General features: G+C 45.9%; 1 protein-coding gene across 1 annotated transcript; it reads left to right on the forward strand.

Moving 5' to 3' along the window:
- The first annotated feature begins 4,949 nt into the window (after window positions 1-4,949).
- Window positions 4,950-16,588, forward strand: UPK1B (uroplakin 1B). Its single transcript, XM_051608511.1, has 8 exons — window positions 4,950-5,027; window positions 10,409-10,496; window positions 11,018-11,218; window positions 12,739-12,813; window positions 13,556-13,678; window positions 13,978-14,157; window positions 14,917-15,000; window positions 15,651-16,588. Exons 2-8 carry the CDS (start codon window positions 10,428-10,430, stop codon window positions 15,699-15,701), a joined length of 783 nt encoding a protein of 260 aa, XP_051464471.1. The 5' UTR covers window positions 4,950-5,027; window positions 10,409-10,427; the 3' UTR covers window positions 15,702-16,588.
- Window positions 16,589-23,793: the final 7,205 nt, after the last annotated feature.

Consider the following 23,793-nt stretch of genomic DNA (forward strand, 5'->3'; position numbering starts at 1 on the left):
ACCCGGGTCCTCCTTCTTGCCCTTCTTCTAGACTGGAGTGACATTTGCTATCCTCCAGTCCTCAGGCACCTCTCCTGTTACCCATGACTTACCGAAGATGATGGAGAGTGGCCTAGCAATGACCTCCGCCAGCTCCCTCAGCACCCTTGGATGCATTTCATCCGGACCCATCGATTTATGGATGTCCAGATTACGCAACTGATCCCTAACCCAATCGTCATCTGCCTGGGCAAACTCCTCCTTTATCTTGACTTCTACTGGGGCTATATGAAACTGGGGCTCATAGGGAAAGCCTGCAGGAGTAAAGACAGAGGCAAAGAAGGCATTCAGCACCTCTGCCTTCTTTAAATCCTCTGTCACCAGGGCACCCACCTCATTCAGCAGTGGGCCTATATTGCCTCTGGTATTAGTTTTGTTGGCTATGTATTTGAAAAAGCCCTTTCTATTGTCCTTAACCCGACTCGCAAGGTTAAGTTCCAAGGAGGCCTTAGCTTTCCTAGTTGCCTCCCTACATTCTCTGACAACAGTCCTATATTCCTCCCAAGTAACCAGCCCCTCCTTCCGTGATCTATAGATTTTCCTTTTCCACTTGAGTTTGCCCAGCAGTTCCTTTTTTAACCACGCTGGTCTCCTAGCTCCCTTACTAGATTTTCTACCCATTGGGACACACTGATCCTGTGCTTGCAAGAAGTGGTCCTTGAATGTTGACCAGCTATCTTGAGCCCCTTTACCTTCTAGCACTCTGTCCCATGGGACTTCCCTTAACAATTGATTGAGGAGGCCGAAGTTTGCTCTGTGGAAGTCCAGGGTTCTGGTCCTGCTGGGTATTCTGTTCCTCCCACACAGGATCCTGAACTCCACCATCTCGTGGTCACTGCAGCCAAGGCTGCCATTGACCACCACTGCTTCAACAAGGCCCTCCTTGTTGGTGAGCACAAGATCCAGCAGCGCTCCTCTTCTAGTCGGCTTATCCACCATTTGCATTAAGAAGTTGTCATCAATGCACTGGAGGAACCTCCTAGACTGTGAAAGGCTGGCTGTGTAAGTCTTCCAGCAGATATCGGGGTAGTTAAAATCTCCCATGAGGACCAAGGACTGTAATTGTGAGGCTGCTTTCAGCTGCCTGTAGAAAGCCTCATCAACTTCCTCATCTTGATCAGGAGGTCTGTAGTAGACCCCCACAACTGTATCACCCATACCACCCTGCCCTTTAATTCTTACCCACAGACTTTCAACTTGCCCCTCATCAGCCCCTGCACAAAACTCGATACATTCTAGCTGCTCTCTTACATAAAGAGCAACTCCACCACCTCACTTCACCGACCGATCTTTCTTAAAAAGCACACAGCCATCCATGGCCACATTCCAGTCATGTGAGCTGTCCCACCATGTCTCTGTTATTGCTACAGTCAGGCTGTATAGAGCTGTTTGCACCCATTCTCATCTAAAATATGCCAGTGTACGCACAGACCCGCAGGGAAGCCTAAGGCAGCTGTAGGCACCTCACTGGAAGTACTCATGGTGGCACCTGGGCTTCCCGCCACATGGTTTGTCAGTCTCCTTGTACTCCCTTGCTCAGGAAAGGTCTCTGCCTAACCCTCTTGCTGTGCACATGCATTCATGCAAACTTATTGTCTGACAGTAACACACACCAAAAAAAGTTCAAACTAAAAAAAACCCAACCCATCCCAACTCCTTCCCAATACCAAATTTCCCTCCAAATGTCATGAAAAATATCCTTACCCACTAAACCAGATTAACACCAAGCTGTTGGTAGCCAAATGGTGAAGGCAGCACAGGGCTGACCACCATGATCCCTGGCGTTACTCACTCTTCCAGCCCAAACTAGGATTCATGCTAACACCTGCTTGCAAATTCCCAGACAGGGTTACGGAGCAGCAGGAGCTCAGCAGCACCAGGGCCTTCTCTCAACAGCCACTCTTGCTGCTGGTGGCTGGCAAGACCACAGACTTCCCAACCAGCTTTCATCTCTGTCCTGTTTCTTCATTTTTTTTTCCAAAACCAGCATCTCCACACTTGCTGCCTCTCCTCCTGGCTGAGATAAATCACAGAATCACCAAGGCTGGAAAAGACCTTTGAGATCATCAAGTCCAGTCTATGACCTAACACCACCACATCAGCTAGATCATTTACCCTTGACACTTAACCATAGACCTATAACAGTAGACCTTTACTCTAGACCCTTAACCCAAGACCATTTAATCTAGACGCTTATGCCTAGACCCTTAAACCTTGACCCTTAATGCTAGAGTCCTAACCCTGGACAGAATCGTCCCAGAAGAACATCTAGTCCAACCATAACCTAAATCCCCCTACCATAACCTAATCTACCCAATCAGTGCTTAAATCACGCTGCTAAGCACTGTATCTATATTTCTCTTAAATACTTCCACGGACAGTGACTCCACTGTACAGAACAATAAGGTCTCACCTCAGGGAGGATGAGGTTGGATGTTGTTCTGGTTTGGTTTGGTGGGTTTTTTTGGTAGCCAGGGAAAGGGCCCCAGGGTGGCTCCGGTAAGAAGCTGAGAAGCTCCCGCTGCCCCAACACCCAGCCAAGGAGCCATTAGAGGGACAATAGATGCACCTCAGTGATTAACATACAAGTGAACTGATGTAACACCTGTGCAGAAGTAGGAGACGGGGGAAGAGCTGTGCTGGTGGAGGAGAGCTTTACTGGTTGTTGGTGAAGAAGAAGGGGAAGAAGGTGCCTAAGCAGAAGTTTCCCTGCAACCCAGGGCGAGATGGCAGCTGTCCCCCTGCACTCATGGAGGAACGTGGTGGAACATTCCCTGAAGGTGCCAGGAGGGGTGAACTTGGCCACTGCACTTGGATTTTGTGGCCAGAGGATTTGCTGCCTGTGGACTCTGATTGCGCAGTTTTGGAAGACCCCGGTGCCAGGGGAGTTTGTTCCCGAAGCAGCCCGTGGCTCTGTGGGAAGCCCAGGCTGGAGCAGCTCTGGACCTCGTGGGAAGGACTCATGAAGGAGAGGTTCGTGGAGGACTCTCTCCCATGGGAGGGACCCCATGGGGAAGCAGGGAAGGACTGTAAGGAATCCTTCTTCCTGAGGAGGAAGGAGCAGCAGGAACCACCAGCCTGTGAAGTGACTCTAAACCCCATCTCCTGTCCCCCTGTGCTGCTGGGGGGAAGGAGGGAGAGAAACCGGGAATAAAGTGATTTGGACCCGGGAAGAAGGGAGGGGTGGGGTAACATATGCAAGCCCTGCTCTGTGTGTGTCTGTGTCCTGTGTGTGTTTGATTAGTGTGAAATTAAATTATTATTTTTCCCCAGGTTGAGTCTGTTTTGCCTGGGACCTTATTCAGTGAAGAATCCTCCTTGTCCTTTGTCTCACCCAGGAGCTTTGTCCTCCTCATCCCAGAGTGTGTGTGGGGGGGGGTGAGTTGAGTGAGCGGCCATGGGGCTGTTCCTTTGTTGTCATGTTGGGCCCAAACCACGACATATGTCTTACCATGGCAGGATTGTGTCTAACCACTGCCCCATGACCTGCTGGGCTGTGATGCTCAGGAGATGAGCTACTTGTCCCCACACTGGCTTCCCTCACCATCCAGCAGCGATGATGGGAGCCTGCCTTCCTAGACCTCAGCACACCAGCTGATGTGAAACACATGGTCCCAGCACTACCAAAAGCTGGGGTGGTAACTGCACCAAGAAAGGCTTCATGTGTTGTAGGGTGCACAAATAATGGGCAAGCAGGTCTGAGTATTTAGGTTTAGACAAATCTGGATTCCTACTCTCAAGCACCCAAGTGACAAATGTCTTGTGCCTGTCTACTCTATCAGGCTGTCTGCAATGGCTGAGTCTTCTTTTGCTTATGGCTGTGATACCTCATGGAGCTGGAAATGCCAAAAGCACTGTCCTTTCCTCAGGGTGAAATCTTATGGACATCTCATGGGAGAGCTAGATCTCTCTTCAGTTGTCTCCAAGTACCAAGGGGATCCGTAACAAGTTAGAACTATTGCAGTTCTCATTAATTTCCCCAAAGATATTTGCAAGCATGGCTGCCAAGGAGATATATAACTATTCTTTTGATGTTCTCTTTTGACTTGTGACAGGCTCTAAAAGCATGAAGCTCCCATCAGCCTTCCCAAGCCCATTATTCTTTTGACTGGGTTTTGCACCAGAAGATGAAGAACGCCAAGCGCAAGCACCTGCGCTTTTGCCAGAGCTCAAGGCTCCACTAACAGGAATCATGACTTTTGGCAGACTTATACTGGAATGGGTGAAGGAGGAGAAGGTGAGAGACACTCCTTTTCTGCTGTGCTTCTCAGCCTCAGCTCTCCCCAGTTCATCAAAGGTCAATAAATACAGGTGACTGTGCTTGACAGTACTTAGACTTAGTAAGATTGAGTGTGTTAAGAATCCAGAGGGCCCAAGGAAATGCAATTGTCTCCCCACTTTTCATATTATCCACAGTGTCTTGCAGAGCAGCAAACACATTTCGATTACCAAAAAAAATCCCAAGCTAAAGAAAATTAAAACTGATCCAACTCCAACCACTGGTCCAACCATGCGACTTAATTAAATGAGAACATCAACATTTATTTACTGTCTTTTTCTGGTCAGTACATTCTTCTTATTCATATTCAAAGAGCAGTCCAGCAATTCTAAAATTTGTACTTACGTCCTTGCAACTTGCCCACCCTCTTTAAAGTTCAAGTATCTCCTACCAGTGAGTCATTCATACACCCTTTTCAAAGTATTAATAGAAGCTCTTTAAAGCTTTGTGTTTTCAGCACAACTGCATTCCAGTATGATCTGAGAATCACTGAGACACCCTCCGGTCCCAGGAGGATGACCGAGGACCGGGGAACAGGTTTGGCTAGAAAAAAAAGTTTTCCTCATGTGATGGGCACCCTACCAATCACACAGCACTTTCCTCAAGCAGCCTGGGCTCTTTAAAGCTCAGTGGAGGTGGGAGAAAAGGGCTTTTTCGGCTCTGCAGGTGGGTCAGGATTTCTGCTGAGCAGCATCACGAGAAGGGAAGGGTGAGTGTCTTGCTTTGGCCATCATCTTCCTCTTAATGAAGCATGTGAGGGATAAGTGCCTGTTAGGAGAAAAGGCTTTTATGTTTAACAATTTTTATTTTAGTCCCTGGGTGGTGTTTAATATGTGGGAGTCTGGCACCTGGATAAGGTCAACGGCAGAAGATTATTAAGTATTTCATTATTCTTACCTCAGGCTGTGTCTTCTCTATGGGTGTTTAAATTTGTTTCATATTTTTATCTCCTAAAGAGTGGGGAGGAGGAAGCAGGAAAATTAAATCTCTTGCAAATATATTTGAGTGAGAAAAAAATAGCAACAAAAAACCAAAACTCTGTTGCAGAGAAAGATCAATTCTGTAATTCCCCTTCACTTGTGAAAAGAGGAAAGGCAAAAAAAGAAAAAAATCCTCTTGTTTTGGCTGTGCTGAACTAATGAGGGAGAGAGGAAAAACCTACCTCCCAGCTCTATTTCCAAGGTAATTATACCTGATGATGAGTTACCAGCCACTCCACTGTTCACACAGGCTTAATTTCATAGCAATCTCTCACAAGCAAATTCATTTAGTCTCTGACCTACACTTGATGCTTTGGGTTTTATCTTTTCTCCTTTGGTAGCACAAAATAACAGGCTAGGCATTCCTTTTCTGAGTGCGGCTGATTCCTGGGGCACAAGCTGTTCTCTGTCAGAGGTGGATGCATTTCAGGACAAGTGAAGCAATGGGGCAAGTCCGGCAGGGCAGGAGGAGCATGTGGTTTTGTGTGCATTGGAGGTGTTTGCTTTGCAATATGTAAACAAATGATAAATTGTAAAGCCTTAGGCTTCTTACATCAGAGTCCAAACAGTTTATCAATAATGTATTTAACTGAATCCTCTTAAAAACTATAACTCTGAAGATGTCCCAAGCACTTGGAAACTAGCTGCTGTTTAAGCACCTCAGGGGCCAAATTTTTCACTAAACCAATTTAAAATAAAAATAATAGTAGCTTTACTGATCTCTGGCCCCTCAAGCCTGGATGCATCAGAGCCCACAGCAGGTCAGGGTGTGGGCAGGTCTGTGCTCACGGAGGCTTCCCACGGCATCGGCATCAGCTCCGGCACCTCCGGCGGCGGTTCCAGCCCACTGGCTTCCCCCCTAGCAGTGCCCCAACCCAGGCATCTTGCTCCAGCCTGTGGAGACATGCTCTCCAGCTAGGGCTGGGTGAATTTGAGGGGCAGAAGGTGTGGTGCCAGGGCTCCTGCACCTGAGGCGTTTCTCAGGAAGGACCATGTTTCTGCCGTTGAATGGCTGGGTTTGTTTAGTTGCGCTCGAGTGGCACAGAACCCTTCAGCCAAAGCGCGTGGGGCCTGTGAGTAATAAAACAAACACGTCCCTTGTCTCTTCCTCCTCGCACAGGGAGAGTGCAACGCCCTGCACAGGGACACTGAAGCAAAGCAGGGTAGGGAGGGGGAGGTAAAGCCCCTCTAAGCCCACCCACTGCACCGAGAGACCTCCAAAAGCAAGGTGTAGACACAAATGATGCTCACAGTGGTGCATTTGAACATCCCTTGGTCACAAGTGCCATGACTCCACCATGACAACTGGCACAGAAGGCAAGGCAATCAAAATGTGACCTGCATCTGCGTGGGGCAATGCCAAACCAATTCTTACTCATTGGATTGTCTGGCTAGAAGTGGTGAAGGACTAGGCTAAACAGAGGGCATTCATCTGTAAGGATACTGAAATCCTGTTCCAATCTATAGAAAGAGGGTGTGGAGGCTTCAAAAGATCAACTAGCCCAGTGTGTGTGAGGGATGCATAACAGAGACTGAATCCTGCTTGAATCCAGGAATTGCTGTGAGCAGGACTTCCTTTCAAAGCCTGCTTGGGGTTGGCACTAAAATACAAGGGCAGAAACCAGCCTCTGCAGAAAGGAGCTCTTTTCAGCTTCCACAGTTGTGCTACAGGTCTTACAGAGTCACTGCAAGTAGAGGGATGGAGGAGAGGTCAAGAAAACTCCCAAGGATGTGGAAATAACAGGTCCATCTGCAACTTGTGAAGGAGTAGGACGAAGCAGAACTGCCAGTGCTTCTGGACTCAGGCAGGCTCATCTGGACCCCCATTAGTATCAGGAGCATTGTGGCAGTTCGAGGGGAATAGAGAGGGGAGAAGCTGCAGTCTGGGTTGTGACCAGGGCATAAGGAAGAGGAAGAAGGATGTGATCTGGGAAGGATTTAGGCTGTTGTGGAACAATGGAAGTAAAAGACACCTTTCCAAAGCTGCTTGGAGAGTGGAGAAAAGCCTGTGGTACTGATAATTGAATACCTGAGACCTAGACAGGTCACGGCTAAATTGCAAAGTCTCCAGGAAGTACTGAGGAACATCAGGTTTGTGCAAGCTGAAGACTGAAATCCCAGGACTTGGCCACCTTCTGGTGTGCAGATTTTGGATAACAGTTGCAGCTGAAGCTCCGGTTTCCTCAAGGTTTTCCCTGAAGCCCCAGGATTTGGGTCATACAACTAATCTTAACCATACCATGAAGAAGGGCTCCTCTACATCCAAATTATTTGTGTCTGTAGGCAGGGGCTGCTGGCACTTGTCTCTCTGGGGGTGGGAGGAGGATTGCCTACCTGTGTCACACCCAAGGGTGGCCATGAGTCATACCTGTACACAGCTTGCCTCCAGCAGGCTGGCCAAGGTCTGTTTCATGCCTCTGTAGTCATGCACCTGCACCAAGTGCTGTGCAAGTTGCTCTGGCTCAATGCAGCTTACTTCTGAGGCCTGGGGAGCAGGCAGCAGGAGGAAAGCCCCAGTGCTCCCCCAGCTTCTCTTCTGGGCTATGTTGGAGGGTCAGCTCTGCAGCTGTCTAGATGTTGTCACAGCCTTGGAGCACCTCCTCAGTCTTTCATCCATGATGCTAATACTAGACCGTCTAAGACAGAGAAGGGACCAGACAAGGGGTTGCCACATGTGGCAGAAGGGAACAAAGTCAACTCCCAGAAACAGACTTCCTCAGTGATAATCACTTGGAGGGAGAGGGAAAATTCATACCCATATATCAACATAATTACACTTGTTCATTTATAGGTCTACAGTAAAGGCTCTTCCTTCCTTTTTCCTCTTCACTGTCTCTCTGCTTCCTCCCATTCTGCAGTCCTATTGGACTGGAGAGCTTTAAGTGGCCTAGAAGTTTGCCACTGGACTCCAGCTGATATCAGTGTGGTGATGACTGTGTCCAGCTTTCCTCCCAGCTACAGTAGCCTAGGAGATGGTCTTGCCCCAGGAGAAGGGGCTTGCTTTCTCAGGCTGGCATGCCAACAGTAGTACCCGTCCAAAGAGAGGCAAAATCGAGCTAAGTCCTGCTTGTCAGAGGGGAAGAGAAAACCATTTGATGGGGAGGCAAGCACTAGGGCTGGATGGATAGCCCACTTATAAGGGGGCAGTGCTGCCATTATACTGCAAGGAGGTCTGTAGGAGAGAAAGGAAAGGAGAAGGAGTTTCCTGCAATGTTAGGGAAAGGGTTCTGACTTTGTTAATAATAATTGTTGTGATCTGCCAAGCTAGCCACACTCAACCTGGCTATCTACACGGCAGCTGGAGCAGACCTGCTTTTCCATGTAATAGTCAGAGTTCATGTGCCTGCATATGAGCAGGTGAGCTTTCCTTGTTTTCTGGACTGCTCTCTGACTTGTGGTGTCTCTTAGCAATCATTAAAGGCTTTTTGAAAAGTTCTGGAGTTTGCAGCACAAAGAGCCATGAGCAAGGCAGTGGTCTCTATCTCTACTGCCTTTCTGATGAGTAGAGGACCAGTGTCCATTGCAAGTTTGGCAGACTCTGCAGTGTTGGATTGCAGACCACATGTAGCCAACCATTGCCCAGATCCAGATCTGACCTGCAAGACAGGATATTGTGGCCCCTGGGCATGCTGGTTGGTCAACAAGTTTGGTAGGGGCAGAGCTTTAGGTTGAGCTCATGAGCCTGCCATTTCCAAGTACAGAGCCCTATAGCTTCAGGTGTCTTGTTCTGGCCTCCAGCACCCTGGCTGGGAATAAAAACAGGTTCTTACCTTAGAAATAATGATCAACCCCACTCACCCTATCTTGCAAAATACTTGTGCTCTGCTGCTGATATAATCATGAGAGTACTGGAGATCTCTTCATACCTAACCCTCAAACCACTGCAGAAAGAGTGGTAGGAAATTCTGATTTTCCCTCTGTCACTGTTGGAAGTCCTGCCTACCCTAAAAGGGCTGCCACTGAGGGTAGTACTGTTGGAGATTTCCCACAATGCTCTGTTCCTCAAGAAAGTCCTTTTCATTGACATTGAGTTAGCTTTGTTCTGATTTTCCAACAGCTTCTTTGAAGAATCCCAGAGTCAATAACGCCAGCAAGAGAAGGCACTAGTGCAGGTACTCTAGCAGAAGAGGGGCATTCAAGCTGCTTTTCCTGTTGTCTGCTCAAGTTGGGCCCAGCTCAGCCTTTCTTTCACAGCTTGTATGATCTTAACCACCCACCAACACACAGCTCAGTGTTGGTTGTTTTTTCCACCTCCTCTCCATGCCTACACATGCTCCATCCTTTTGAAAGAAGCGCTTCATTGGCACTGGCATCTGGGCTTGTTTCTCCAAGAGGTCTCACACCTCTGGCTGGTGCCTTTATGCTGCTCTCTCTGGAAGGGGATGAATTCGATGTGGGGCGCCCAGCCCCAGCCTGCAGGATATAGCACTCTCTGGAATTTGGTGGGAATGCTACTTGGCCTAGATCCCACGAGCCAGCTGCAGGCTGAGCAGTCCCCTCCCTTCCTTGCACCTGACCAGGAATGGGGGGCCCAGCTCCACATCCTGGCATGAGGGTGAGATGGGGCTACCCTTAGCAAGGTGCTGCCAAGCTGTGAGCTATAGACATGTGCTGGATGTAGATAAAGAACCATAGCTACCAGTTCAGTCCCGTGGCCATGCTGTCCAAGAGGAAAGGTTCAGTGGGGTGGCTAGCATACTCTGGGATAAAGCTGGCTCCCTTGAAAGCGAAGCAAGATGAGGGCACTGAACTTATCCCCTGTCCATGAAAGTGTAGCTGGTGTTTCTAGCCAGGTGGAAATGCAACACTGTGAACTGAGGTTTGCATGCATACTGTTGTGATGATGAAAACCCTACCCAACAGAGAGCTGAAGGCACTGGCTGCACCCAGAGTGGTCCCAATCTTCTGTAGCTCAAGTATCAAGGACAGTTTGAGTTACTAGGCTCACACCTGGTGAAGTTTCTCCTCTGAAACTTCTATGAATCAAGCAGTGGGAGATGTCCAGACAGGCTGGCAGGTTCTGTCTATTCTTCTCCTCAGGTATCATTTCTATTTCTCAGGGAAGCCTATTGTACTGGTCTAACTGAAAACTGTTTTTGGTTTTTCCCAGGTTGCATGAAGAATTAAAGATGGCAAAAAACAGTGATGGGATACACATCTTGCAGGGTCTATTAGTTTTTGGGAATGTCGTCATCGGGGTAAGTGTAGTGAGATGAGTATTGGTGGAGTCTTCCTTCCAACATGATGCTTCTTGAAACAGCAGGTTCCAACCATGAAATCCCACTTCATGTCTGAAGTTCACACATAAATAGACCAGTCAAGCAGGAAAGGAGGGGTAGAGAAGAACTGTGCTGTTGGGTGGGGAGGGGACAACAAGGGCTAATTCACAAGACCAACCTGAATTCAAGGGGAAGAGCCTGTGCTGCTGACCAACTTCATTCCAGCCAGCTCCCTCCATATGGTGATGGGAAAGGTTCTGTAATTATTTCTTAATATCATCACGTCCTAGGCCTGACTCCTCAGATGTGGGCTGGGTGAGTTTTGCCTGCAATTATTCTGTGAAAGCACAAGAGATTGGAGAGTTAGGGGGAGGAGAAGTTCAGTAGTCCCTGCTTGGCAGGAAGTTAACTGAAAGGAAAACAGTCTCTGTCATTTTCTGTCTCTGCTGTTTCTTTGGGGAAGCTTGATACAATGGATTTCCCAAACTTGTGCTTCTCAGATGTGTGGCATTGCCCTGACAGCAGAGTGCATCTTCTTTGTGTCTGATCCCAATGGTCTCTATCCTCTGCTGGAAGCCACAAAAAACAACGACATCTACGCTGCTGCTTGGATCGGCATCTTTGTTGGCTTTGCACTCCTTGCCCTGTCTATCCTTGGTATCATTGGAGTCATAAAGTGCAACAGGACCTTGCTGCTGGTGGTAAGTGTAGCAAAGTTTGCCCACGCATTGCTGCCAAACTGAAAAAAATGCTGCCTGAGTTGCCCTGCTCACCTTGGTAATCAACCACTGAGCAAAGACCATTTTATCAGGGACAAGGAGCCAAAGGTTCTTCTTGACCATGGCTGTGATGACCCACAAGGTGACTCTTGTGAGGGAGGACACATGCAAACCAGGCTGAGGGAATTAATGATGGTAGCCACAATGGAGGTTTAAGCTGAGTGGCTTGACCCTGACCTTGTCCTGAAGCAATGCAGAAGCATTTGTGCAATCAGATGTAGCTGGGATGTGGTTTAGAGCCTTGTTTTTCCCCACCCCTTACTGCCTTTCAGCTGTCATATACCATTCAGTTTAGGAGCTGATAAGTAATGACTTCTGTACAAGGCATTAGCATGTGTTAGTGTACCAAATATGGGTGCAATTGAGAACATGAGACATCAGCAGGCAGGCAGAAATTACAGGGGTGGGGACCGAGAGCTTTGGATAAGCCAAGGACAATGTGAACAAATCTGTGCATTTTCTTACTTAGTCCTTCAATCTGGCAGTGGTGAAACTTAATTGGTGTTTGCATTAACAAAGGGTAGAGGCGAATTGTCTGTAATTGTCTCTTTCCTGGATTCATGTGAGATGGCAGAGTGTCTGTTTTAAGCAAGAGAAACTTAGAGGTCTGCACTCTTGTGCCAAGGAAATTGCCAGCAAACATCTGAGGGCAGAGAATTCCCCTAACTGAATTTTGGTGTCCTGGCTGAAAACCAAGGCTGTGGTATAGGAGAAAAGAGAGTGTACAAGGGGCAGAAGCTGGGTAAGAAGGAAACAAATACCTCAAATCTGAGAACATTATAAAACATGGGAGGAGAAATAGAAACAAAAGAACTACAAAGGGAATATGGGAAAGATCAAAGGGATTGTGCTGAGAAGGGGAGAGAAACAGTGAAATGAACTAAGAGAGGTGATCCTCAGGATCTGTTTTCATGAAGGGTCTTTGCTCACAAAGTAGGAAAGCTGAGGATGTCTGACAATGCAAAATCAGGAGGATCTGAATGGCATCCTAAGCCACCCTTTCTGTTTCTCCAAAGTACAAGGTCTCCTGCTAGAAATGAACAACTTCTTGGAGAAAAGCTCATAGCTGTTAAGTGGAAGCAGAAGGAGGAGACATGGCACAAACATAAGATGCCAATGAGGTGCAACAAAGAAAAGGGCAAATGTTACTCTAGAACATCCCAAGCAAAGTATTTTCCATAGAAGCAGGGTGGTATTACTGTCATGAGGTTCTGATTAATTTTTCTTCTGTGAAGTGGAGAACAATTCCAGTCAAGAAAGCAGATTGCAAACTGAAACAAGCACCAGGAAGGGCTACATGAATGTTCAGGGACATGGAGAGGACTGAGGAACCTAGGACAGCCTGGCCTCCTTTCCCTTGAGCAGGGTTGCAGGCTTAATCTTGAAAAAAAACTGCTTAGCTGTCTTCTCCAAGAGCTAACTGTGCTGTCCGTCTCCCACAGTATATTATTCTCATGCTGATCACATATGCTTTTGAAATGGCTTCTTGCATCACGGCAGCCACTCACCGAGATTTTGTGAGTATTTCTTTCCTCCGGTATTCTTGCACCCGTGTTGGGAAATGTTGCAGTTCTAGGGCACCTGGCTGTCCTCTGCAGAGTAGGAAATGGCCTGTGTGGTGGTACAGTGTAAACTCAGAAGACTGCTGCTGAGTTAGAATGAGACCCTACAAGGGAAGTCTCCAATGTCATTATTCTAATCAAGGAAATAACTTTGGTCTTTTTAACATAATAGTTATTTTTAACATCTAAAAAGTTTACAACCTTGTAGCTAAGGAAATACTAGTGTGGGGTAGCTGAATCATCAATACAGTGTTCAGTCTTTCAGCTACAGACTGATTAACCCATCACACGTGCAGAAGACAAATATTCACCTTTGCCCAGGCAGTGTTACTAGTGAGGGAAAGATTATGTGGGTTATTTGAGATGTTGGTGAGGGGGAAATGACTTGTGGTGCGTTAGTTCCGAGCAACACATCAAATGTAACCCATCTCTTCTGCACATCTCCTGTGATCTTATATTTGGTAGAGCCTGCTTAAGAGCTGTGCTCAAGATCTTCATTCTTGTTGCTCGTGCTTCTCAAATCCTGCTCTTTAATCTCCTGTGTGAAAAACTGTGGGAGATGTAGCATTCCTGTTCTCTAGCAGGACAGTGAAACCAGCGAACAAACCCACCCTAAATAACCCTATATTTGCTTTACATGGCCAGTTATTTACATAGTTTCTGCATTCTTCTCTGTTGTTTGTTGTTTTTCCTGTAGCTCACTCCAAATCTCTTCCTGAAGCAAATGTTGGAGAGGTATCAGAATCCTGATACAAACAGTAACAATGACAAATGGATGACTGAAGGGGTCACAAATACATGGAATAAACTCATGCTTCAGGTAATAATAACACTGCAAACTCTCACTAATTACTAAATGCTCTGCAGCCCTGGAATTTCAAGTCCTCCTTGGGGCCACTCAGTAACAAAGAGGACGGCATCTGCCTTGAACCTGAGAGAAAGGTCTGCCACCCTCGCCGTTTCACCCATTTATCAGACGGCAGACTGTCAGAGGCAGGCACTTCAAGAATCTCTCCCATAAATCTGTGGCTAATGCCTAACCAGCCACGTGCAGCATCCAGCCGTGTGCAGGGCTGTGACCTGGGCCCATAAAGACCGTTCCCTCCTCTTGCCCCACAGAACCAGTGCTGTGGGGTGCAGGGCCCCTCCGACTGGCAGAAGTACACGTCCGCCTTCCGCATGACGCACAGCGATGCCGACTTCCCTTGGCCGCACGAGTGCTGTGTCACGGATCAACAGCGGTCTCCCGTCAACCTCAACGCCTGCAAGCTTGGAGTCCGTGGCTACTATTACGACAAAGTAAGATAAGATCCTCTCGGTTTTTCCCAGTGTTGCTCAAAAAGTGCCTCACTGGAGGAGAAGGAAACAGGGAATAGCCTCCTTCCTCCACTGTCAGCTACAGTAAGCTTTGTGGAAGAGAAGCAATGCCTGCAGGGTCCCGCCCATTTGGCTGAACAGGGGATGGGTTGTAATAAAGACTTTCCAGATGGAGAGAGAACTATTAAAAAAACTTTCCTAATGCCACCAGTAGAAGTGACAGCTCCAACATGTAGATGGGCAGTAGTAAAATCAAGCTTAGCCCAAAGATGTGTGCATACAATATGAGTTAGAGTCTCAGCAATTTTCTTCCTCAATATAGAACTTTTCAGTAGACCTTCTTGTCCTATTCTAACAGGTTGCTGGGTCATGAGCATCAACTTCTGCACTAGCAAGCATTTCTAGAAAGTGTTCAAGCTTCCAAATTTGCCTGCAACCTCTTGACTCTGGAGGCCAACTCTACATTGGCTGTGTTTGGTTATATATGTATACTTGGCAGGATGATGGCAAAGTTGTCTTTGAAGTGTCTGATATGGGTCTACTTTGTATTTGAAGCTAGAAACAGGTAGGGTATCTGCAAGTAATCCATAATCAGCATAGCTCAGGCTTGTCTTCTTGAGACCCTGTGAATTACCCAAGTTGCAATAGGAGAGGAGCATACCTCTCTCTGACATGGATAAGCTTGCTGCCTTGCAGCACAAGCTCAAAGATGGTGTTGATTCATTCATGGTTGCCTTACAGGGTTGTTATGATGCTATTTCTGGGCCAATGAACACACACGCCTGGGGTGTTGCCTGGTTTGGTTTTGCCATCCTCTGCTGGACTGTGAGTACTTACTTAATCATAGAATCATAGAATGGTTAATATTTGCCTTTATTTCCTCTTCTCTTTCTTGATATTCCACACCCAGTTGGGTGGAGGTGGATGAACGAACTGACACATTTAAAATGTCTGTAAATTATAGTTATGCATTAAATACCAATCTGCCTGTGACAGGTTCCACTAACAGGGCTGCACTTACAAGTTTCCCTCCATTCTGGCTTCCACAGGCAAGGAGCTAGATGGCTTTCCAGCATTCTGTGTCCTGCTGCCATCTCAGCAGTACAACACAGCCAATGCAGCTTGCAGAGACTTGTTTGTGAAGGGGTTTGGATCACCTAAACAATAACCACAACAGAGAATTCCATTTCTAGTTCAAAGATTTTGTCTGAGTGTGTTAAGTACTCTGGGTACAGAAGCTTTGTGACAGATAATCCTTAGTGAGCGGAGTGATCCAGTCGAATAGCTAGGGCTGCACATGTTTTGCTGCTTCACTGTGAAGCTTTTGTGTAGATAAAAAGCTTCCTCTGCCTGAAAGTGCTTTGCGTATGAAGAATCTCTGTTGCTCTCTCCTACCAGTAGGACTAAATGGGGCTGGGGAGCAGTGCGGAGAAGCAAATGGTGAGCAGAGAAACTTAATAGTCTTGTTGTTTCAGTTCTGCGTCCTCCTTGGTACCATGTTCTTCTGGAGCAGAATTGAATACTGAAGGCCCAGTGTCCTCAGCGCTGTCCTGAAGCACCATGTGAAACTGCATTCATTCTTCTCCTGCTCCATCCTCCATGTGCCATGAAGGATTTGAAGATTTCCCACTACCTCTCCCATATATACTTTTGCCCCTCCAAAAACTTGACACACTGAGCTGGTGACTCCAGGAAATAATCTTGCCCCTTCTTTGCCCCTTTTTCTTCAGCCTTAATGCCTCCTGGCTGAGGCACAATCCTTCTTTGGCTCTACAAGAAATCCCTGGAGCATAATATAAGTGTTCTGATTTGTTCTGTGATGACATCAGCAAGGATAATGTCCATATATGCTTGCTCCAGAAAAATGTCTCTCTAAAACCAGGCTGAATGTAAACCATAATGCTAAAGGCTCCAGCAAGGGCTATGTGAGAAAAACTATAACCTCCTGTGACCAATAAAGATGAATACTGCAAGAGAGAAGACTGCAGACCTCTCTAATATGTTTTTATTGTTCAACTTCTGTTCCTGGTCTCTGTCACCTCTTGCCTCAGAATAAGGCGTATTCTCTAAGAGTTTAAGTGTGTCAGCAGCAAAGACATGTCACAGATAAAAAGTCTGTTGCTAGTCAAGCCCAACAAAAGGCTAGCTCACTCCTCAGCAATGTGCTGCCTATATCCAAGTCTACCTCTTCTCTCTGATGAACCTACTGCCTGGCTTCTGCCTTCAGAAGTGCCAGCCCAGAAAAAACTCCTCTTGCTAACAACTGACTCCTCGAGAAGTCGTCCATGTACTTCTCACAAGGTTTTACACTTCTACAGGCTAGACTTCTTGCAGAATATGAGGTCCTGTGCAGCAGCTGGCTTTGTGGAAGTGGCTGTCCCATGCCCCTAGGTTAGTACCCTTCTTGCTCCAGCTACCTGCGTGTATATAGTAATGTTCCCTGAGTACTCTGCTTCAACACCGCCAGATCACGTAGGACAAACAGCAAATAAAGGCAACAGATAACTCTTGTGAAAAATGCAAGCAAGCAGCTAACTGAACCAAATTCAGTCCTTGTATCAGCAGTTACAGTTCTCACCCAATTCGATACAGGCTGTTTATTTTGGCCTGGACTAATCTGGTGTCTTTCCTAGCGAACACTTCACCAGCTACATGTGTCATGAGAAACATGCTCCTGTACAGAGTGTTTTAAGTTGAAGCCTCTTCCAAAGGTGTACTGGCTCAGGTCCTGACACTTGCCAGCTGCCCTAATTCTTTGTTTTTGTGTATTCACCAAAATACTAATTAAAAATAAATGGAAGTGAATTTCTTTGTGTGTTCAAGATGGTGTGTTTGGGAAGGGGATATTATGAAGGTCTGTATCTGGGATATCTGGGGCAGTGCAAAAGCAGGCTTTCAAGTCCTGTAGCCCCATCCTGAAGATGTGAGTGCAAAGCACTGTGATGCACAGTGATACAGAAATTCTGCAGCTGAACAGCCCCTTGCTAAGGTAAGTGGGGGAAGAAGAGGCGGCTATGAGGGTGAACAGTTTAAAGGAGACATAGGTCCTTGCAATACAGAGGGGTTTTGCTGTGTGAGTGTGCTTTCAAAAAGGAAAATCCCCATGGATCAGCCACTCTACTGGTTCAGCGGTGTGGTGACTGTCTTGCAGAGCCTGAACTCTCAGCAATTTCTATAAGGAAATTAGTCTTCAGCACCTTTTTGTGAGACATGATAGACCATGGGGACTGTGTATGGAAGTGGCCCGGGTTTGCTTTTAAGTTTTTTCCTGTGTGTGTATGTTGCTGAAAGCTATAATAATACCTAAATGTAAAGAAATATAAAGAGAATCAGTGTCTGCCTAAATTAGGCAACAATAGCAAAGACTGGGTTCTGTGCTACTTGCTGTGAGCTGCTAATGCCTGCCAACTGCAGCAGCAGCTGGAGAGAGATGGGGGTGGAAGGACAGTGCAGGCACTCAGCCTCTGTCCTTGCTTGGCCAAGTCCCTGCAATAACTCCTGAGTCACAGCAGCCCTCACGGATAGCTGCACACCTGTGTAAAGGTCTCTTGCTCAAGTTATTACTGAAACTCAGGTAACTCCGCAAATAGGTGAAATAACTGATTATGGGACTTTCTAGAGAGCAGCGATGCCTTCTGCATAAAGATGTGGCTGCAGATGTGGCCAGTAGAAAACTTTAGGACCCCAGAAACAGGTCATTTCAAATATTTTCCTTCTCTGCTGTTTTGCTTCAGACCCAAAGGTCTTTTTCTTCCTGCTGCATCTAAAAGTGGTATGCACTGTGCTCAGTATAGAGAATGCTGCAGGACTTTGTAGGAGATAAGGAACTGAGACTGTTTTGAACAGACTATCGCAGTATTAACTGCTTCAACCATCTTGCAAAAGATACTATTGACCTGTTGCACAAATGGCAACTTAGGCCACTTAAGTTTGGGTTCTTCAGATTTCCTTTCTGCATTCTGAGCTTTTCCCTCACATGGCACGTGATTTATATTTCACAAAAATTACAGCTGAGATGAAAAAGTGATCTGAGCTGTGATGGATATATGCAGAAGTGCCAAGCACACAACAGTGAAACCAGAAAAACCCAGCTTTATCCGCCTGAATTAAGGAGGAAGAAGAAGACTGGACTGATGGCAGAAGGATGTTGAACAGGCTTGTGAAAAATCCTGCACAACTTTTACTGTTTTTTCAGCTTCTGAAGGGTGATTCCAATCTCTGCAAGTTCCCTACCTGGGATGCCAGGGGTGGGTGAGGAAAGGATGGGGTCCATGACAGGAATGATGGTGAACAGGTTCACATGTTGGCTGAGGCTTGTAAAGAAATCCTGTTCATTCTCAGCTGTTTGGATTGCTGCCTGAAGATATGGATGTATGTGGTCTTTGGAGCAGGCAATATGCATAGATGCATAAAAGCTGCTGGACTAAGACAGGATGAAGCAAAAAAATCTCCAGGTGGAACCTATGTGGGGTTTTTTGCAGATTTGCTCTCTGCATTTATTCTCTGTAGGTGTGAAGATGCACAGTTCTCTCCTGAAAAAAGAAAGAAGAAAAAAAAAAAAGCAAGCATGTTTCAGTTCTCTGCCGGATTTGCCAACTGTATTTTTAGCTTACTAATTTATAGTAATAGCCTCACCTCTGAGAAATATCAGACTCAGACTGAGAAACATCCTCTGTTTCTAATGGTCAGAGCAGTGTGGCCTCCAAGCCAACAGGAATCCTGAACCCTCAGCTGCTCCCTTCCCTTGCACACACAAACACATGCTGATGTCTTTCACCTTCTTCAAAGTTTGTGGCTGGCAGCAATGAAGGTCTCTGCTCCTTCAGGCAATGGGGCAATGTGGGCTGCCTTTGTGTACTCTGTGCCTTGCCCCCATTTTTTCAATAGGCTTTCCTACCCCTTCCTCCTTTTCCCTCACTACTTCTTCTCCTGCATAAGATCTCTCTGCACAGACTCTCTCAGGCCCTACTTCTGTTTATGACATACATTCTCTATATGACATACAATGCCCACAATGTGCCACGCTCACATCTGGCTACCCACCTCTCTGCAAAAACCAGCACCAGGCTGTTGGTGGCATTTACTGTCCCCTGACTCAGATGATTTCTTTCTCATCCTGCTCACTGCCCTGGCATTTCAGTTTTTCACATTCCTTACAACAGGGACTTGTGCCAAGCAAATGTTTATTGGAACCAAGCGTGACCTAAAACTAGCTCATAAATGAAGCCTCCTTCTCCCACTCCCTGGCAGCCCTGCCCTCTTTGGCAACTGGGGAAACCCTCTGTAACGTGTGGTATGCTGGGAACCTCCTGCAAGGACTCTCCCTGTAATCTCAGGCATTTATCTTCGGGAGATCCGGCTGCTTGAGGAGTTGAGGATGACTGCTGAGGGTTTATCCTTGACAGCAAAAAAAGGGTGAGGGTGTTTCTGACTGTGTTAGCTTGCATGCAAGGTGAAATCCAGCACAGACAAGGTCATCTCTAGTTCTTGCACATTAGCTATTTGAGAGAAACTGCAAGAGAGCTAAATGATGAGCAGTGAGCTGCCCTGGCTACCCAGGGCTGTTACTGACTGAGTGTGAATGCAGGATTGAAAATTTTCCTTCTCTATCAATCACAAAGCAACACTCACCTTTAGCAGGGTACTGTGGCTGGCACAGAGGCTGGAGAAGGTAAAGCCAAGCCACTTCAAATAATCCCTGCAAATAACCAGATTAATATTTCCATATCTCTTCTGTCTCCACTGTCTGACCCTCGATGTTTAAAGCAAATTGTCTCACAATATATATTAAAAAAAGGTTAGTAAAGCTGTTTGTGAGCACATGATTTTCTGATCTAAACTTCCATCTGACTCTTATGAAGGAAGAGGGAAAGAAGTTATCTGATATTTTTCAGGCAGGTTCAACTATGTCTTATGGCTGTGTTTGGGTTTTGTATTGTTTTTTAATTTTTGGGTTCTACTTATGTGGAGAATTTCCCTATTTAATAACCATCATGTGCTGTTCTTCTTTCTCCAGCTTTGGTTGTTCCCATGTTTCTATTCCTCATGGCTCATTCTTAAGTAGCGACTAAGTTTTCTTTGAAATTATTTCTTCTCACCGAACTAAAATATTTCCTGGTCTTTTCAGAAAGGGATTTAAATGGTAGAGAGATATGGGCTTCCTGCAGCAGATGTGCTATGGAAGAAAACAGGACCAATTTAAGATGGATCTGGACCGAAAGTACACAACATTTCTGTGAATTTTCTAGGTTTGCAAAATGTAGTTCAATTTGCACTTCAGTTTGCAAATAAGACATGAGAAAATAGCTACCCTTTTTTTATTATTGAGTGAACCAAACATTCTTGTTTTAATATTCATGCTGTATCTAACTTTCGGGGGCATCAGAACTTGGCCAAGCCCGAGCTTTGCGGCTCCCATTCATTTCCAATCCTTAACTCTGAAACTGTTCTTTTCACTTTGTGATGTGACACGTTCTTTGAAAAGTTTATACTGCTCAGATGGAAGATTAATTCAGAGATCTCACTGCCACTCTCTATATTGGCCATTATGATCCTGTTCTTTTTGCTGTTGTTGATGCCTTATGCCAGCTTGGCCTCAGACTCCTTCAATTTCCTTCCCTGCACTGCTTGCCTTTCCTTTTGCTGCCCGTTGACCTTCAGCTTCATCCAGTGGGCTATCAGCCAGGCGTCCTGTTGCCGATAGCTGCTGGACCCCCATACTGCATGGAGGATGCATGAAACAGCAGTATCGAATGCTCTTTGGTGCTGGGTTAGGTTGTTTCCTGGTTAACAGCCAGTTTGGGAATTGCTTAATCCTGGTTTTGGCTTAGCTGGAAGTATCCAAGATGTAATAGCTGGTGCTTCCAACACAACCTACACAGATGTTTGTCCTGAGTCAGACTTTCAAAGTCACTGGAAAAGCAGGCAAAAGGAATAGGCTGAAATTGTTTTCAAGCACTTCCACACGTTTAAACACCCTTATTTAGGGCACAGTGTTGAGTGGAGCATGAGCAGGTCTGCAGTGTGCCTTTTGCTTGATTTTCATAACCATGGGAATGCTGAGGGCAGTTTGAGATTCTCCTCTTTTGTTATGGCCAAGTCATTGCTAGACTCTGAGGTACAAAGAAGAGAAAAATGCTGTTTCTTGTGCAGCACTAATAATTGACTATGGCTAACAGCAATTCCAGAGTTCAACAGCCATGGTTTTCTCTCTCACTTTGTGTGCCAGTTGCCATGGTAAGCAGGAAGCACAAACCAGGCATTTTCCTAAAGGGAAACTGAAGTCATGAAGGTGGTAGGAAAGAGAGTCAAGCCCTGAGCTCAGCTGCTGAGTAGGGGGAAAAAAAATATGTATTTCGTTTAACCTAATGATTCATCTGGTTTTTCAGGGAGAACAAAGAGCAGGCTGAATTGCAGTCATGTCCACTGAAGCTAAAACCACAAGAACCCCTCTTTTTTGTTCTTTTTCTGTGTGTGTTCCCAATGTATAATAATGGAGAGATGCTAATAATAATTCACTTCCATGCTACAGCTCAGAGACTGGATCAATGAGGGCAGCGCAAGAATCCTGAGAATCCGAGAATTAATTAAAAAAAAAAAAAAAAATAGGTCCTTGCTTGTCCTTCACAAATCAACAGAAGTGCATGCATGATGCACCAGAGGATTCATCACATATGCTCTTGTTCCATCTTGGCTTCCCCTCTCCAAGTACTGGGATCCCAAAGTATTTCTCTTCTCTGCTCTGTCTTGCTCTACATTATCACAGGCAAGGCAGAATTCTGCAGGAGATGTGCTAATGGGAGGACATGGTTGTGCATCCCTGGAACTTCAGCATGGTAGAACTAGAAATGTGAAGAAAAAAGATTAATCTTACCCTTGGAAATTTTAAAGTATTTCAGATAATGGTAATTCTACAGAAGTCAACCATTAAACCATGACAGTCTTCAAGCTCTCATTTCATTTTCAGAGCTGCAGAGCAGCTGCAGCCCTCATAACCTTCAACCAGGAAAGTGTGTGATCAGGCCCTAGCAAGCCTGATCAAGTCCTTCCTCCCCGCAGCCAAAACCCGGACAAACACAGCTTAGTGCCCTGGCCTCTCACACAACAAATGAAGAGATCAAACTACATGTCAAAGAAGACAAATGCACTGCATTCATAAATAGAACCCAGGAAAAACAAACGTTCCAAAACATCAGTCGGGTACAGGTCTGTTTTTATAAAAACTCCAGTTTAATCTCATGGCTGAGACCTGGCTAAACATCTTTCTTTTGTGGCTGTTGTTTTACTTTCTTCTTTTTTTAAAAAGCAATAAGGCACAACAAAGGCAGGCAAGTCCACACAGAGAACAAAGCTTAACAAAAATACAATCCATCAGAGCTAGAAGAAGAAATAATCACAAGTCAAGGTCAGTGGGGTGGGGACAGTCCTCTTCACAGTGTCTGACTTCCAGCCTTTCCCTTGACCTGGCAACAAATAATATTTTAAAGGGGACCAGTGCCTGCAAGTACAAGATCTAAGCTCTGGGTTGCTGCATGCAGCCCTCAGAAAGCTCCTGCCTCCTGCCATCCTTCTTTCCAGGGCTGTTAAAGTTCTGTTCCAGCTCCAGTTGAACTTAGTGGCAAACTTTCCATTCCTTGCTTGGAGCAGAATGAGTTATCACCAAGCCTTTACACTGATTAGGAGCAAGCAAAAGCTAAACCAAATAGGAATCAGTTACAGTTTCTCCCCCACCCTAGAGATTTATATTTTTTCCTAGAGCTGGAAAGAAGGAAAAGGGACAATTACAAAACCTGGGAATGCCTGAAAGACAACATATGCTCCAGTAGATTGTTTGCATATTCAAGGACTGCGGAGAAGCTTGTGGTGGAAAGCTAAATCAATTCTTGCACTCTGGTCTCCCCTGATCTCATCACTCCTCTCCCAAGACAAGATCCTGCTTGGGAAGGCCAATTTAGGCCCTCTGCCCACCCAAGATTAGCCAGAACTAACTAGCTTCTTCTGTGTGGGCAAAAAGCCAGTTGATCTCACACCCTCAGTGCTACAAAAGTTGCAGTAGAAAACAGTTCCATGCATCAGCCCAGGTTTCACAGATGTACAGGTTTCTATTTAGACAATTCCTTCATTTTAATTACATTTCCATTTAATATATTTATATAGAATGTTCTTTTATATATATATACATAAATTTAACACCATATCCACCTCTACAGGCATTTCAGAATTCATAGAGAAAGAAAAAAGACTTTGATTGCACCATTTGGACTCTGGATTAGGGAAAATGTTGCAGGACTTCATGGATGCTCTCTAATACAGAACTAAGTTCCTCTGAAGCACTAAAGGTGAAAAAAGAAGTGCTTCAGTCTTTCTGAAATGATAGCAAGGGATGCACAGCCCAGAGGAATGTGGTTTACAAGGTAAAAACCCCAAGCCCCTCATTTCTATTCACTCTCCTTCCAATAAGGCAGCTCCCACATGAGCTAACAAGTCTCTCCATCAGGGGATTCACATCTTTGTCAGCCCAACCATTTCCCTCTCAGCTGCACTTAACAGAAGCCACACAAACCCCCTGACTACTTGGGAAGAATAAGTGACATTTATCTACTTGTGTCCCCTTGGTAA

The sequence above is a fragment of the Apus apus genome, chromosome 1 (assembly GCF_020740795.1).
Source record: "Apus apus isolate bApuApu2 chromosome 1, bApuApu2.pri.cur, whole genome shotgun sequence".
NCBI lineage: Eukaryota > Metazoa > Chordata > Aves > Apodiformes > Apodidae > Apus > Apus apus.